Below are 13,967 nucleotides of genomic sequence, written 5' to 3'. Positions count from 1 at the left end.
GGTAGAGGTGGTGGTGGTGGTGAGAGAGGTAGAGGTGGTGGTGGTGATGGTGGTGGTGAGAGAGGTACAGGTGATGGTGGTGGTGAGAGAGGAGGTGTGTCTCTGTTCTCTGCACTCAACCAGCTGGTATGTTCAAGTGTGTAGTTATGTAATATTGAAACGTCTGTTGAGTCTGTTTGACTGGTGACAGGATCTCACATGAGGACTGTGCTGCTCTGTGTAAAAGAAGATTGTTTTAATGATCATCTGTTACGAGACAAAGCCACGGATTGGCAAGCAGCGCTGTGTGTTTGAGTGACACCAGCTCAATTAGATAAGTATTCATTTCCTAACATCACGTGGCAGCAAACAGTTCAGCCTTTATTATTTAACCTGTAGAGGACTTAACCTCCCTGCATCTGAAACAGTGCAACTTTGATTGTGTGCTTCTTTAAAGTAAAAATAAAGACAAAGGGGTCAATCAGCACTTTTAGCTGAGACTGCGATCTAGTGGACGTTTCAGGAAGGGCTTCTTACAAAACCCGTTTTATTTTGTCCAACTTTTTGCTTCAAACAACTCACTCTTCATATAAAATTCTACCAAAACAAATAACAGTTCAGTGGATTCTACGTCAATCCGAAATCATTTAACTTTCATTAAAAGCGAAGTAGGTAATAAACACCACCGAAAAGTCAACAGCTAAGTAAAGTTCTGCACTATGTACTTGAAGTTTAAATAATAGTAAAAATGTTCTGTTCAGCATAAGTCAATTTTTGGATCATTTCATTTTCTTTGTGCGTTGAGAGAAAATGTAACTTCCGTTTTTAGCAGAACATGATCGGAGCCAAAGGTGAACTCGTCCTGCAAAGCAAAAACTGTCCAAAAGCATTAAAATGTGTCCGATTGATCCCTTCGACAATCAATATGATTAAATAAAGTGATACATATCCAATTGACTGTATAGTTTGAAATTAGAAAATCAATATTTTATTATTTTCACATATATTTTAACCTGGTAAAAAGTTAAAAACCTACATGAGTTAGGTGGTTTATGGTTGGCTTATATAAACTCTTTTCCTATTTTAAATTTAGTGATTAAATGTCAAGTGAACTCTTTTAACAGACACTTTGGTTTCATCATAATTTAACTGCACAGCTGAAATCACTATATGTGAAGCAAGCTTCTCAATTTAAACACGCTTGAATAGAGAACAGCCAGAGATCTTAAATCACATGAAGAAACATGACCAACAAACAAACAGTCCGGGTCATTTCATGGGACGCTGTCAAACAGAAGAAATCTGAAGAGTGTATTCCCCAGCACCCTTCACATACCAATTTAAAATAGACATTTAGTGGTCCATAAAAGGTTTATTTATAATAAACGGCACACGCGGTGGAAACAAAGCCATAGAAGAACAGATGAGAACACACAGATGAACAATTGAACAGCACATTTATTGAGTGAGCAGTGTTCACTTTTTTGCTGCCTCCTTCTGGAGCTTCTTCACCTCGTGCTTAATGATCTTGTTCCTCTGCAGAAACAAAAAGAACAATTCATTTAAATAAAAATACTCAACGATGGCTGTAGGATCATTAGTTACATTAATTGAGCCTTTATAACTGAAGTGACACTGGGTGTTAAATCAAGCTGCATCTTGTTCTTTAATTATTCTTAAATAATTATTGATCATGTTCAACGATCAGGGTATTCTCATTAGAATTCAGGTCACTGTGCTAAATTACATCACGTTTAGAGCTGCGTGTTTAAGCCAAAATCAAACAATTAGCCGACGGAGGAACACAATGTTGCAACAGGGAAAAGGCAATTATCTAGATGATATGAACATTAATCCACCATTAATCAGTGGGGAAGACAGATAAACAAGATGTGAAATTGTTTTCCTCGGTTGCTTTTACTTTACAGGATTAAATTGCGAGTATGAAAGCGGCCTGCATGCAGTGATCGGTGTCTCCGTTGGACTTACCATTCTCTTGGCCTTCATCACCTTGTAGCGGTCAAAGTCGGACATGTTGGCTCTCTGCAAAGAGAACCACAGAAGACAAAAGTCAGGGAGTTGTTTACTTTTTCCTCACAAGAATCACCGTAGCGCACAATTTCAGTTTTCGATATTTATTTTGGGGTAAATATTATTCATATCTAAACATCATAATAAATCTACAGCAGTGGCCCAGGTTGCCTAACAATGAAATCTGCCACCGGTGTTTTTTTCATGGGTGTATTTCACTGGAGTTTGAACGCAAGTAGCCACGACTTTGGTGTGTGATGCAACTACTGTATGTCATGGCTGGTGTGTTGCTCAGGAGCCAAGGAAGACAGTTTTAGAAATGTCCACTATCAGCTGTAACTTAATTACACAAAACACTTAATATCCATAATGTTGATTATGAGCAGAGACGTAGCCTTTACCCTCTTTCTCGCATCGATCTTCTTGGCCCAGCTGCTTTGTTCCCACTTCTGGTTGACCTCTGCCTTCTCCCAGGCTCTCCTCACAAACTTCTGGCGGGCGCTGTGAACCATCAAATACAGTCAGTACTAATACTGGAGGAATCCTCACACATAACCACTTTACAACTAAGAAAAGACACCAGATTCATGTAGATGTCGACACTTTAAGGTCCTATGACGTGACGACAGTCAAGTGGACAGTTGTTAATACAAGAAGAGCAATACAAAAATTAAACACTGAATTTTTTGTGTCAAGAAACTACGGGGTGCTCCCGCTCACCTGTGAGGTACTTTGATGACGTAGTCTGTGAGCTGCATGCACTTGAAGGGCATGGATTGCCTCTTCACGCCTGTGCAGGGACCATCAACAAGAGCCTGAAAAGCACAACAAACAAATAAATGTCAACAAGTGGAAAGAAGACAGGTTACAACGCTGACTAATCCACCATCCTTCAGGGCGCTCACCCTGTTTTGGTCGATGACATCTACGATGGCCACCAGCTTGCCGTTGTGGGGTCCGAAAGAGATGTAGGCAACACGGCCGATCTCAACGAAGCGTTTGAACACCTGAGGAAGACACCAGAGAGCTGCACGTCAGAAATGGCCGACATTGAAATGGGAGGTTGGCTGCCTTATAACATCACATGGACAATTGTGTACAAACTTCCGTTACATTAAGAACTGTCAATCACACACACTGGCGAAACTAAATTGTTTCAGAATAATTGTGTTGCACGGTGTATTTATAATGCACAGATTGTTAGTGTTTTGTGGTCTACTGCCAGCAGCGCTGGTTGTGCAGCCTCACAGCGGCAGGAAGGATGGACCTGCGATACCTCCTTAACACATACATACATACATACATACATACATACATACATACATACATACACACACACACACACACACGGTGTGTGAAGGAAGGACCTGCGGTACCTCTCCTTCACACACGGGGGGAAATCAGCCAGTGGCTGAAGGAGCTGCACAGAGCTGCCAGGGCGTCCGGCGTGGGAAGTGTTGTCCATCACCCTCCTGTCTCCCACCACCTCCACCGTACCCAGTGCAGTGGACACCCCAGCACACTGCTGGCCTTCATCACAAGTGTGTTAAGTATCTTCCTGTCGGCTGTCGAGATAATGCTCCCCAGCAAACCACTCCATAAAAGATGGCGGATGCCGTTAGCTAACGAAAACTAGCTAACGTTTCTGCTAACGTTAGCTAACGACAACTAGCTAAACCAAAAACGGATTATATTAAACAATACGATAGCATGTATTTACATGTAATAACGTCATGATTATAACGTCTTATATAAGTCATTGTTCTGGAGACAGAATGAGTGAAATGTGTTGGCTTAGCCGAACAGTAACCGACGGACCACGTTGTAGTGCGCGGCAGTAGCCGACATTTTACAGACATTAGCGTTAAAACTATAATATAAAAACTTACATCCACACATCAGACACATCACAAATACGCTTGTGATAGTGTTAACAACACTCATGACTGTTGTTGTTCCAGAACAACGAGTTATACGTTAAGAAATTCTACATAGAAAAGCTAAAACTCTCATGGCGAACTCACCATGATGGCAGTCCCGGAGCAGAAAGGACGTCGCGGCTTCCGGCTGACGCAAATACGGCTTCCGCTTATACAGTACGCATGCGCAGTCTGTCCTTGGGTTATATATTATCACATGGGCGTCTTCTCTGCTGCCTTCACGGACACGGTAAAATATCGGAATTTAGCCAATATAAGATCATCCTCAAGCGTAACGTGACAGCTGGAAACAATCCTACGATTTCAACCAAGTGGCCCGTATGTGTTGTTTTGTAAATTGTAAAATTTTGTAAAATGTATGGGCTTAATTAATGACACTTAAACATCTTCCTTTTACTTAGACTGGGAAAGGGAAAACATACAAACTATCAGTACAACGAGTTTCTAATTGTAATATTGCAACATTTGATTTGCACTTGAAGGCACCACTTGAATGTCGCAGTTCACATGAGACCGACGTTTTGTTTTATTTCCATGACGATAAGAACGGACTCTTTCTACTCTTCAACTCCGGTAACCAGCCTACTCTTATTTGAGTTATTTTCTCACGCTTTCGATTCATTTTCCAGTCTGTTAAAATAACTTCTTAACAGTATCGATTACAATAAAAGCCAAGGGTTACTTTCTGTTGTGTAAACATTGCTTTTTAGATTCATTCCTTAAATGTGTTTTGTAGTTTTCACAAAACGAGATGATTAATAAGAAGAACAGAGAGACTTCAAAATGGAAGGGCGAATATCTATATCTATATATAGTTTTAAAAAATCTAACCCCACCCTAGCCTGCCGTAGACTTCTCAAATTAGTTTTAAAACATCGTATGTGCAAAAGATATGGCCGAATAGTTATCTTACGACATATGAAAATTAATAAGTCCGTATTTTGTTGTGTTGTGTTTCTATCAACATGTATAGTTCTTAGGGATGCAGTATATTACCGTGTATTTTTAAAAAAAGGACCAGCGTCACTAGTTTTGTCTTTGTTTTGTTCTGTTAGTCTTTTGTCTTATAATAAAAATCAAATTACCTTGTATTTTTTTTTTTTTAAAGGGCCAGCGTCACTAGTTACATAAAAGCCAAGGGTTACTTTCTGTTGTGTAAACATTGTTTTCAGATTAAACATTCCTTAAATGTGTTTTGTAGTTTTCACATTTGAGATGATTAATAAGAAGAACAAAGACACTTCTAAATGGAAGGGCGAATATTTTCCTGCCTTGTTGTGACCCCACACAAGCTTCAAAAGAAAAAAGAGATTTTTACAGCTTTCATTCTACTTGTGAAAACATTAGAGCATTTGTGATTCAAGCCGATTCTAGAAATATATATATGAGAGAGAGAGATATGAGAGAGAGAGAGAGAGATATAGTTCACTCTCTGTTCTCTTAAAATCTTATGCACAAAAGATATGCCAAATAGTTATCCAGTGCGCATATTTTGTGTGCACGACATGTGAAAATGAATAAGTCCGTATTTTATTGTGTTTCTATCAACATGTAGTTGCTTCTTAGGGATGCAGTATATTACCTTGTCTTTTGTCTTATAATAAAAATATATGATAATAATATAATTATATCCCTCTGTAGTATTATTTTCAGTACTCCAGTAAAGGTTTTCAGTGTTTTAACACCACTGCTTTTAACAATACAAATTTTGTTTTCTAGGTGACAAGAGAGCAAGAATGGCGGTGAGCTGCCTGTAAGAACCAGTTTTCTGTTTTGTTATGAGTAATTTAAATAGGCAATTACATATAAATCAGGTGTATTAAGTAATACTTAATAATTGTATAGCCCATGTTGACAAATCCCACTGAATAAAGTGAAATGAGAAGCTTCAGACGGAGTGTAACTGTGTGGAGCTAAGAAGAGGTTCAAGCACCAAGACTTGGGCAATGTTCAGATTTTGATAAGATAATGACTCATTTGTACTTTGAAACATTCAATTTCAGAAAACTTGTAAAACAAAAAGTAATTGTCCTAATATAAGTTATCAACTGGGCAAGTTTCATGGGGATATCGATTAGTTGTTATTAGTATCCACCGATTAGTATCGGCACTTATTTTAGTTCTGTTTTTGTAAACTTTATCACTTTTTTTCTGCCTTTCAGGTCTGCAGATCGGATTATTCATGCGTCCGTGCGAGACGAAGAACTAGAAGGTAGACTACACACACCTTTGCCTCACACATTGTTCAACCTTGCTATGATAACTATTTTCCATATTTAATCAAAGTCCTCTGGCATGTGTTACAGGTTCAGAGTTTGTGTCCAAACATAAACACGAGACTTTCGACTTAGAGAGTCCAGATGGTGCCACATGGACGGTTGGAGACCTGAAGGACACCATTTACAGTGGGAAGGACAACGTGGTGAATGGGTGGAACAAATTCTACCTTCCAGATATAGTAGACATGCAGGTTATGGGTGTGGTGGAGGGGACTTCGTGCCCGTGTGACCAACTCGTTCTGATGACCTGTGAGGACAGAAAGCTGTATGCCTACGATGGAGATGAGCTGCATTTGGTGGCTTCAAGCCTGAAGCAGCTAATTCTCCTTGGAATGGAGTATCCAGCAGCCAAGTCCTATTACAAAGGGGAGGCCTTCAAAAAAATGGTGAGAAGTTACAGTTCATTTGCTATAAACAAGCAGGGCTCTGTGATTGTGGACCCTGATGATTGATCACCTGTGTGTACTAACAATGTTTTATATTTTTATGTTGTCTTTTGTGTGTAGACCGACAAGGACTGGGATGAAGTGAGGAAAGGTGATGTGGGGAAACGTTTGGACAAAGAGCATCATAAACTGGTGACGGCAAAAAAGTCCGATTTCCTGAAGAATCTCCGATCCATCAGACCCAAAACAGGTTGGTATGTTTGTCTTTGCTGCAGGGTAGAAGTTAAGGTCATACTTTTTCTGATCTGGATGTTTTGATATCTTACATCAATACATCAAGCATACATAAAAACCTTTATGATGATTATTTACTATTTTAAGTAACCCTAAGCTTTCTATCACTAGAGTTGTTGAAATTAAAAACCTTTAACAAGTCAGAGTCTATGCCGCCTTTGACCCTCAACATCTGTTGGACCTCATCCGGCTCTGCCCCCTTTCAATGGCCCCCTTTGTAACATGTCACTGTCTAGATATCTGGTCACTTGTTCCATTGAGTCATCTAACTTGTTTCTTTTCTCTCTCACTTCCAACCCTTTCTCCAGGAGCCTGTAGCTGATTTTATTTTGCTTGGTGTTTAATGTGAATAAAAATGTATGAATACACACAAATGTCTGTGGTCCTCTATTGATTATGCAATCTAATATAACAGTTTTATTATGATTTAAGATTTATGATAATGATTCAGAGGTTTATCAATCAATTCCATCATTTAAATGGGGTCAGTGAATTGGTTTATGAAAATGAAGTGAATGCTATGGCCTTCAGAGAATCAGATCTCAATCCAACTGAATCTATCGGAGATGTTGGAGCCAGCTCGTCCACCCCCAAAACACCAATTGAGGGACCACCTTTAATTTCTCCAGCAAAATGTAAAAACCACATGCGAACTATTGCAGATTTTGTTAATATTGATTGTATGTGATTATGGAATTAACATTTTAAACATCTATTTCCAATAATTGACTGATTATATTTGTTTATTGTTTGTTTATTGTTACACATTGTCTTGTGATACCTGTTTGTCTTAAATGAGCACTTTAATAAATTCTTCTTTTACCAATAAAAGTATTTTCTTTAACCATTGAACTGCAGAAAACGTTTATTCTGTTCAGTGAGGCTGAAATGAACACTGACGAACCACAAGATATGAGGAAGTTGATTTTAGACTCAAGTCAGTGACTAGCTTGATTACTCAAAAGAACTTCACATGGAAACGATGCATCCAGACAACACGAGCAAAGCAGGGACCAACAAACTCATTTAAATGCTGAAAGAACCATCATTTGTCACGTCTACATATTTTGTTTGTTTCCAAAATATAAAAACATGTTTTTGAAAGTTTTAGCCACCATGCTGAGTTAATGTCCGGTAAAGCAGAACTCAAAGTTTCGTTCTTAGTACTAAAGAAGTTGTTACGACATGAGCAGGGGGTTTCATGTTCACTTTCGGTTCAGCAAAGAATTTGCACCACACCTAATGTCAACATACTGCTTCCTGGGCAAGATTATATTTCTGCTGTTCATGTGTTTTTATTTCCACAGTTACATACTGTAGATGGTGTTGTTGTGGTCAAACCAGCACCATGACGTTCAAGTAGAGCAAATAAACTGCAGGATAAATCCCTCCCCACTGAGGAGTGGTAGGTCAAATCCGGATCGGGTTTCATTTCTCTCTTTCTGTTTCATGTACCGAGGACTTAACAATGGTGAGTAGCTGCTTTTACGTGCTTTCCTTCTCCAATATTTATTATCATTATGATTAAATTGTACTTTGCTGATTTAATTTCTGTTGTCAGTCAAACGTGTAATTTAATGTGTCGTGTGTTATTTCTGGTTGCATCAGGCTGCTCGAGAGCAAAGAAGCAGGTAAATAAACTGATTCACAACAACTGCAACAAAACAGTGTTCAGTTAGTTGGAGTAAAAAAGTGAAATCTTGAGTAAATATTAAATGAGTTTCTGATAATAATGGTGGCAGTTTATACATTGTTGGAAAAATATTTTTTAACCTAATTCCAAATGATTAGTTTGTTTATTAACTAGACGTTGGTTTGAAAATGATACATATTGAAATCATAAAACAACTGGAAATAATATTTTAATCCATTCTGCTTTTTAATCCTCTAAAAACATTTGATATTTATCGTTTTAGAGAAGAAGAATTTCTGATAGACCAAGAACCTTTCAGAAGCAATGCTTTGTTGCTTATCGATAAAATGTTGGACCTCAGTAACCAAGTTCGCCAAGAAGCTCTAGTGGATGAGGTATGTCTGATGACTGTTTTTGAAATGTACTGTTGTTTTTTGACCTAATGCCTCTCAAAATACAAAATTATATTTCTTTGAATGTGTTTCGACTTCACAGATTCTTCACAGCATCTTCTTTTTTGGAAAACTCCGCAAGCCATCAGTTTCACCAGAAAGTATTCTGAGTCATGACGAGATGTTCAATGACTTGGAGCGCCGCTTCCCTGAGCCCTTTAAGCTCTATTCCTCTCAGCTACCCAGACGGAGTCCATTTTCATGTGTGCTAGACATGGTAGGATTATAGTTTATCAAAAGATGATTTATTTATTATTTGTAAAGCTGCACAGAATTTCTACTTCACCTAGACATCTTAATACATTAAAGTTTATAATTAATGTACATCATAGCATTAATTAAATCTGTGATTGCTTGCAGATTGTCCTCCTGTTAGGACGACAGAAGGAAACAGACATAATAGGTCGCCTGCGAATGCTCATCAAGGACCTGAAGCCTGATGAATCAAGGGATCTGGTCCCCTCCACCATCTGTGTCTCTAACAAAACCGATAACAAAGATCAAGTCAAGTACTATGGAGTCTCCATGTCCGCTCCTACTGGCCCTCTTCCGAGGCGATTCATGATTGCTGCGTCCTGTCTTAGCAACTGGGACAGGTATGTAGCTGGTGCAGTGATGACCTACTTTCCAATCAAGAAAAAGAACCCACATTTTGATGGAACAATCAAAATTCCACAGCATGTCAGGTGCCAGGCGTTTGACCTCTTGGACAAAAAAAGCAAGCCTCCTTGCAGATCATGTGCGAATATGTTTGGTTTGACAACAGCTGCAGAGAATGTGTCTGTTTATGGCAATTGTGCCGAAGTTGAAAGTTTGACCAACTTGTTTAAAAATGGCGTTGATGTCAAAGAGCAAGCACGACCAACATCTTCGATGTACTCAGATGAGAAGAGGGAGAAGGTTGAAAACCTTGTGAAGGGAGATCTCAGGAATCTCCTGAAGGAGAAGAAGTGGAACTTTACATGGAATGGTCATTTCTACCCCCCTCGATGAGTTTGATCCTAAAAGGGGGAAATGATTGAATAGCCTGTTAAATATTGATAAATAGGGCTACAATTCCCGTGATCCTTTCTTATGATGTGAACAATGATTCCTGTTGATGTGATTCTTTATCCGTAAAACTAAAATGATGTCACTGTAAACATCTATAGGCACTGAAATTCACATGTGGGGTCGATCACACCGGAAGCTTAAAAAAACCCGCTCTTTGGCAAAGCCTCTTGCTTCATTTGATTGGCTGCCTCGGTCGATTGAGACATTAATATTTTAACTTTTATGCGCGTGTTAAAACAGCCGTACAATAGGAAGACAATGATTTTGGAGGAGAGGCGCTTTTAGCGATCAGAGCTGTCAATATATAGTTTGTTTATCAACGCTTATTGTTAATGATGCAGCTACTAACAAAAAATATATTAATGTATTCATGTCTGAATACAAAGCAGGCAGAAGATACAAAAGTTCATGTACTGATTTATGTCAATCACAATAAAATCACAAATATTGATCATTTGTTTTGGTTTTATTTACTGCAACCTCATCTAAAGAAGTGATTCTTTGTCAATATGATATATACAACACGACATATACGGGGTGACACCAGACTGTTGGGGAGTTTAGAGTCTCTAGAGAGGATAATTAAACTCACCATGAAGTATCTTAAACAGAAGAAGAACATGTTTACCTTTAACAATCTGCTTCAGCACATTCAAAATGACTTGGGTGTATTTTTGCAACTACAAGGTCCGAATGGAATCAAATATTTATAATGCTGCACTGATGTAGCAGATATAAGAATGTCTATGTTGAAAGTACAGTGTGAGGTGGAGCAAAGTATCTTCATAAGCACAATGTGACAAAATACAAACCTCCAGAGATAAAAGAACTGAAAGCTTTTCATGTATGTGGAATACAATCATATCAAACTGTTAACACGTCTTCTTTGTACTGAACTAAGCTAACGATTAACACTGAAACTCAATAAGGGATTTATATCGTCTGTTGCTTTGTTGTCTTAGTGGCAAGGATCCACCGCTAGATGGCAGCCCAACCATTCTCAGTTAAAAACAAGTCCAACATTAAAATCATCATTTCATTATCTATGTGCTATAGATATAGAACACATAGACACACTTGAATCCAGAGACTTTCAGCAGAGAATTCACATACTCTCTGATATCACTACACTGTCCCGACCATTCTGTTGTGATCCTCCGGCTCCACTTCACAGGTGACGTCTTCTACCACCTTCACCTCTGGCAGGCCAGAGACTAAAGAAAACAAAACAACAAAGACAGGACGCACGTGGTCCACAGAATCATTTCCCATCTTTCAAAGGAAATACAGGAATCAAAGTGCAGCCGGAACAGCAAATAATTCATAATCATCTGTCATCAGGTTTTAACTGAACTCTATTCAGTGAAAGGGAAATACGCCCTCTGGCTTCAAATGAAGTCATTAACCCAGGGCACAGATTCAAAACTGCAAACAAAATTAAATATCATTGCAGGTTTAAACAAAGGGTTTTGACTAGTTTTGTTTTAAGGAAGAAACTCAATCAGGACAAATACCCACCACTTCTTCTTTTCAAACTAATTCATCATTGCCAGTCTACTTGTGTTTTGATTCTTGCCATTTCTGCATAAGAAGTCTTGACGTCACACACACTTTGTCTGGCTTTTCCTGTCTCCCTCTCTCCCATAACATGTTTGTCTCCAGCTCTATATTTGTGTCGCCCAACTGCTCCTGATGAGGGAAATCCTGCCTGAGCTGATGAAAACACTGGCGCACGGTGACGTCATTTTTCTCCAAACTTTATGTAATTCACACCTCTTATCTTTGTTTGAGCAAGTGAAACTTGATGCCTTGCAGAAATCTAAGGACCTATAGCCTGGCAGCGGATGCCTTGGTGCACACACACTCTGTATGCACACAGAAGACGAATGCTGCATCACACTTGCGTTCACACGCACACAAACACACACAGATGGTTGCAGTTAGACTGTAATATTTTCACAGAAGTTGCTCTTGGTGTTACGCGTCTGGAAATTCTGAGTCATGCTTGTTTGACAGATCATCTCTGATATAATGTAGGCTTTGTTTAATCACCCTATAAGGCATTAAAGCACGTTTTGTAAGTGAAACAGATGCTCCAATAATTAACACACACCGTCATCCGTGAGTGCACTTGCAGTATGAGTAACTGTCCAGTAGCTATGCCCACTCATTCTCTAACTAACTGTTTTTTCTTGAGTTTGTACAATCATTTACCCGGCACAACATCTGTGGTTGATACTTTAACATGCTGTTTGTCTTTAGCTGGAGAATTCACACTGCATGCACCATCACAACACACACACACACACACACACACATGATCTATGGAAGCTTTGGTCTGTGACTGGAAAGGTTCACTTGAAGCAATAAGATGACAAAGACGGCAACCTCTTTGAAGATAAGCAGAGCAACGGTAACTTCATTAGCGGCTATATTTGCTTTTGCTGTGGAATGATAATATGATTTCATTTGCGGTTATTTAAAAAGCACAAAAAAAACTCAGGGTAAAGTTATGGTTTCTATCAAAGAAAACAATTCTCATTTTCTTCTGGTGCAAGGAAAAAAAAACATTAAAGCGACGCCTCAATCTGCAATTGATAATGGTGATATTATATATATGCAAGTTCATCCTGAATATGTTAGATTCAGTATATCATGCTGCGTTGCGGTTTGTCTGATTCAAGATTCTGCTCTTATTGTTGCTGTTTGTATGAGACAGTTTGTCCTCCTCATACACAGACTGGAACATTGGTACATTTTTCTGTAAAAGGCGAACAGCCTCCTTATTTATGTTTTCTACAGACACCTAAAACTATCTGTGGCTGCAACCTTCAGTCATGTTGACAAATTATATGTATAGGTCATCCAAGGTGCTTTTAAAGTGTGAGGTGTGAGCTACAGAGTTACTTTAAACTAGATTATTTTATAAGCATGGACGGTTATAAAGACAGGATATCCTAGTACTGAACAACACTGCTGATTCATTGGCTGATGCAATTTCCTGTTTGTTTTAAGTTTTTTACTTGCCTCTTTTATGTGAAATTTCTTGTGTTATTTTTTGTAGTTTTTTGCAAGTAAAGAACACACCTTACTGAGCTTTTGTTATATAATGGTGGGGGTGTGTGACCAATGTTGCTGTGATGATATTGAACATGACCGAAGAAGTTGCAAACAGTAGCTAATGTTAGCTAGCAGCCTTCCCAAGCACACATAGAACAACACTTTAGATAAATTGCCAATAAAAGCCCCTCATCTCAAATGTAATCCGCGTGTCACACTGTTTCTTGCTCCAGTATTACAAGCAGTCTTTGAAATATCTTCACAGAATTTTGCAGACTTTTGCTACAAGGGCAAGTTCTTTAGCGGGAAAAAGCGTTTGGATTTGTCCGATTTTCACATCCCTCAAAAGGTAACAATATTCAGATTTAAGGTCAAGGCCAAGGTGCAGTAATTGTTTCTGCTGTTTGCCTGCAATGGCACCTGGACTACAAGACTTTTCCAGGCCAAGAAGTAGTTTCAGTCGTGCTGAGCTCAGCTAACTTGGCGATAGCTTCATAGGCTAGCACATCGTGGAGCCATCACATCAGATCCTGTCCCCTCAGAAATGTAGTGTTCGTGGGTTGGTAGTTTGCTACTCTGTGTGCACGGTACCTTTTGTAGCTCTCATGCTAAGCTCTTCCGGGTATGTACCAATCCCTCTGACTGACCACCCAATAAACAGTATGTTTGTTTGGGTGTAAACACTGTGGACAACATGAGGACTGTTTGTTTTGTTTGTGTGCGTGACAAAAATAGAAGCAAAGTAAGTCATTTGTTGTTGGGACATGCTGAAACAGGCCAGTGCTTGGTGCACACATCCAGCATCTTTAATAATAGCTTTTGTGAATGAATATTTGTGTTTGTGTGTGTGTGTGTGTGTG

At 38.9% G+C, this 13,967-nt stretch overlaps 2 protein-coding genes across 2 annotated transcripts; one reads left to right on the top strand and one right to left on the bottom strand.

The window, feature by feature from the left end:
- Window positions 1-1,331: 1,331 nt before the first annotated feature.
- On the bottom strand, window positions 1,332-4,105 carry rpl14 (ribosomal protein L14). Its single transcript, XM_031854277.1, has 6 exons — window positions 4,035-4,105; window positions 2,916-3,017; window positions 2,731-2,825; window positions 2,412-2,511; window positions 1,969-2,022; window positions 1,332-1,515 (listed from the first exon to the last, which is right to left on the bottom strand). The coding sequence occupies exons 1-6, from the start codon at window positions 4,035-4,037 to the stop codon at window positions 1,456-1,458; spliced, it is 414 nt and encodes a 137-aa protein (XP_031710137.1). The 5' UTR covers window positions 4,038-4,105; the 3' UTR covers window positions 1,332-1,455.
- Window positions 4,106-7,858: 3,753 nt separating this feature from the next.
- On the top strand, window positions 7,859-10,498 carry LOC116387310 (uncharacterized). Its single transcript, XM_031854276.1, has 5 exons — window positions 7,859-8,380; window positions 8,518-8,540; window positions 8,826-8,937; window positions 9,038-9,211; window positions 9,355-10,498. Exons 1-5 carry the CDS (start codon window positions 8,378-8,380, stop codon window positions 9,985-9,987), a joined length of 945 nt encoding a protein of 314 aa, XP_031710136.1. The 5' UTR covers window positions 7,859-8,377; the 3' UTR covers window positions 9,988-10,498.
- Window positions 10,499-13,967: the final 3,469 nt, after the last annotated feature.

The sequence above is a fragment of the Anarrhichthys ocellatus genome, unplaced genomic scaffold (assembly GCF_004355925.1).
Source record: "Anarrhichthys ocellatus isolate YVR2014 unplaced genomic scaffold, GSC_Weel_1.0 scaffold14, whole genome shotgun sequence".
Taxonomy (NCBI): domain Eukaryota; kingdom Metazoa; phylum Chordata; class Actinopteri; order Perciformes; family Anarhichadidae; genus Anarrhichthys; species Anarrhichthys ocellatus.
This window is presented reverse-complemented; position numbering and strand designations above follow the sequence as displayed.

Excerpts from the sequence above, each read along its gene's own strand:
- rpl14 (XM_031854277.1), bottom strand. Across the intron at positions 2,826-2,915 it reads ATGTCATCGACCAAAACAGG|GCTCTTGTTGATGGTCCCTG; the intron begins GTGAGCGCCCTG and ends TGTGCTTTTCAG. Across the intron at positions 2,512-2,730 it reads GTCATCAAAGTACCTCACAG|CGCCCGCCAGAAGTTTGTGA; the intron begins GTGAGCGGGAGC and ends GATGGTTCACAG.
- LOC116387310 (XM_031854276.1), top strand. Across the intron at positions 8,541-8,825 it reads GCTCGAGAGCAAAGAAGCAG|AGAAGAAGAATTTCTGATAG; the intron begins GTAAATAAACTG and ends TTATCGTTTTAG. Across the intron at positions 9,212-9,354 it reads TTTCATGTGTGCTAGACATG|ATTGTCCTCCTGTTAGGACG; the intron begins GTAGGATTATAG and ends GATTGCTTGCAG.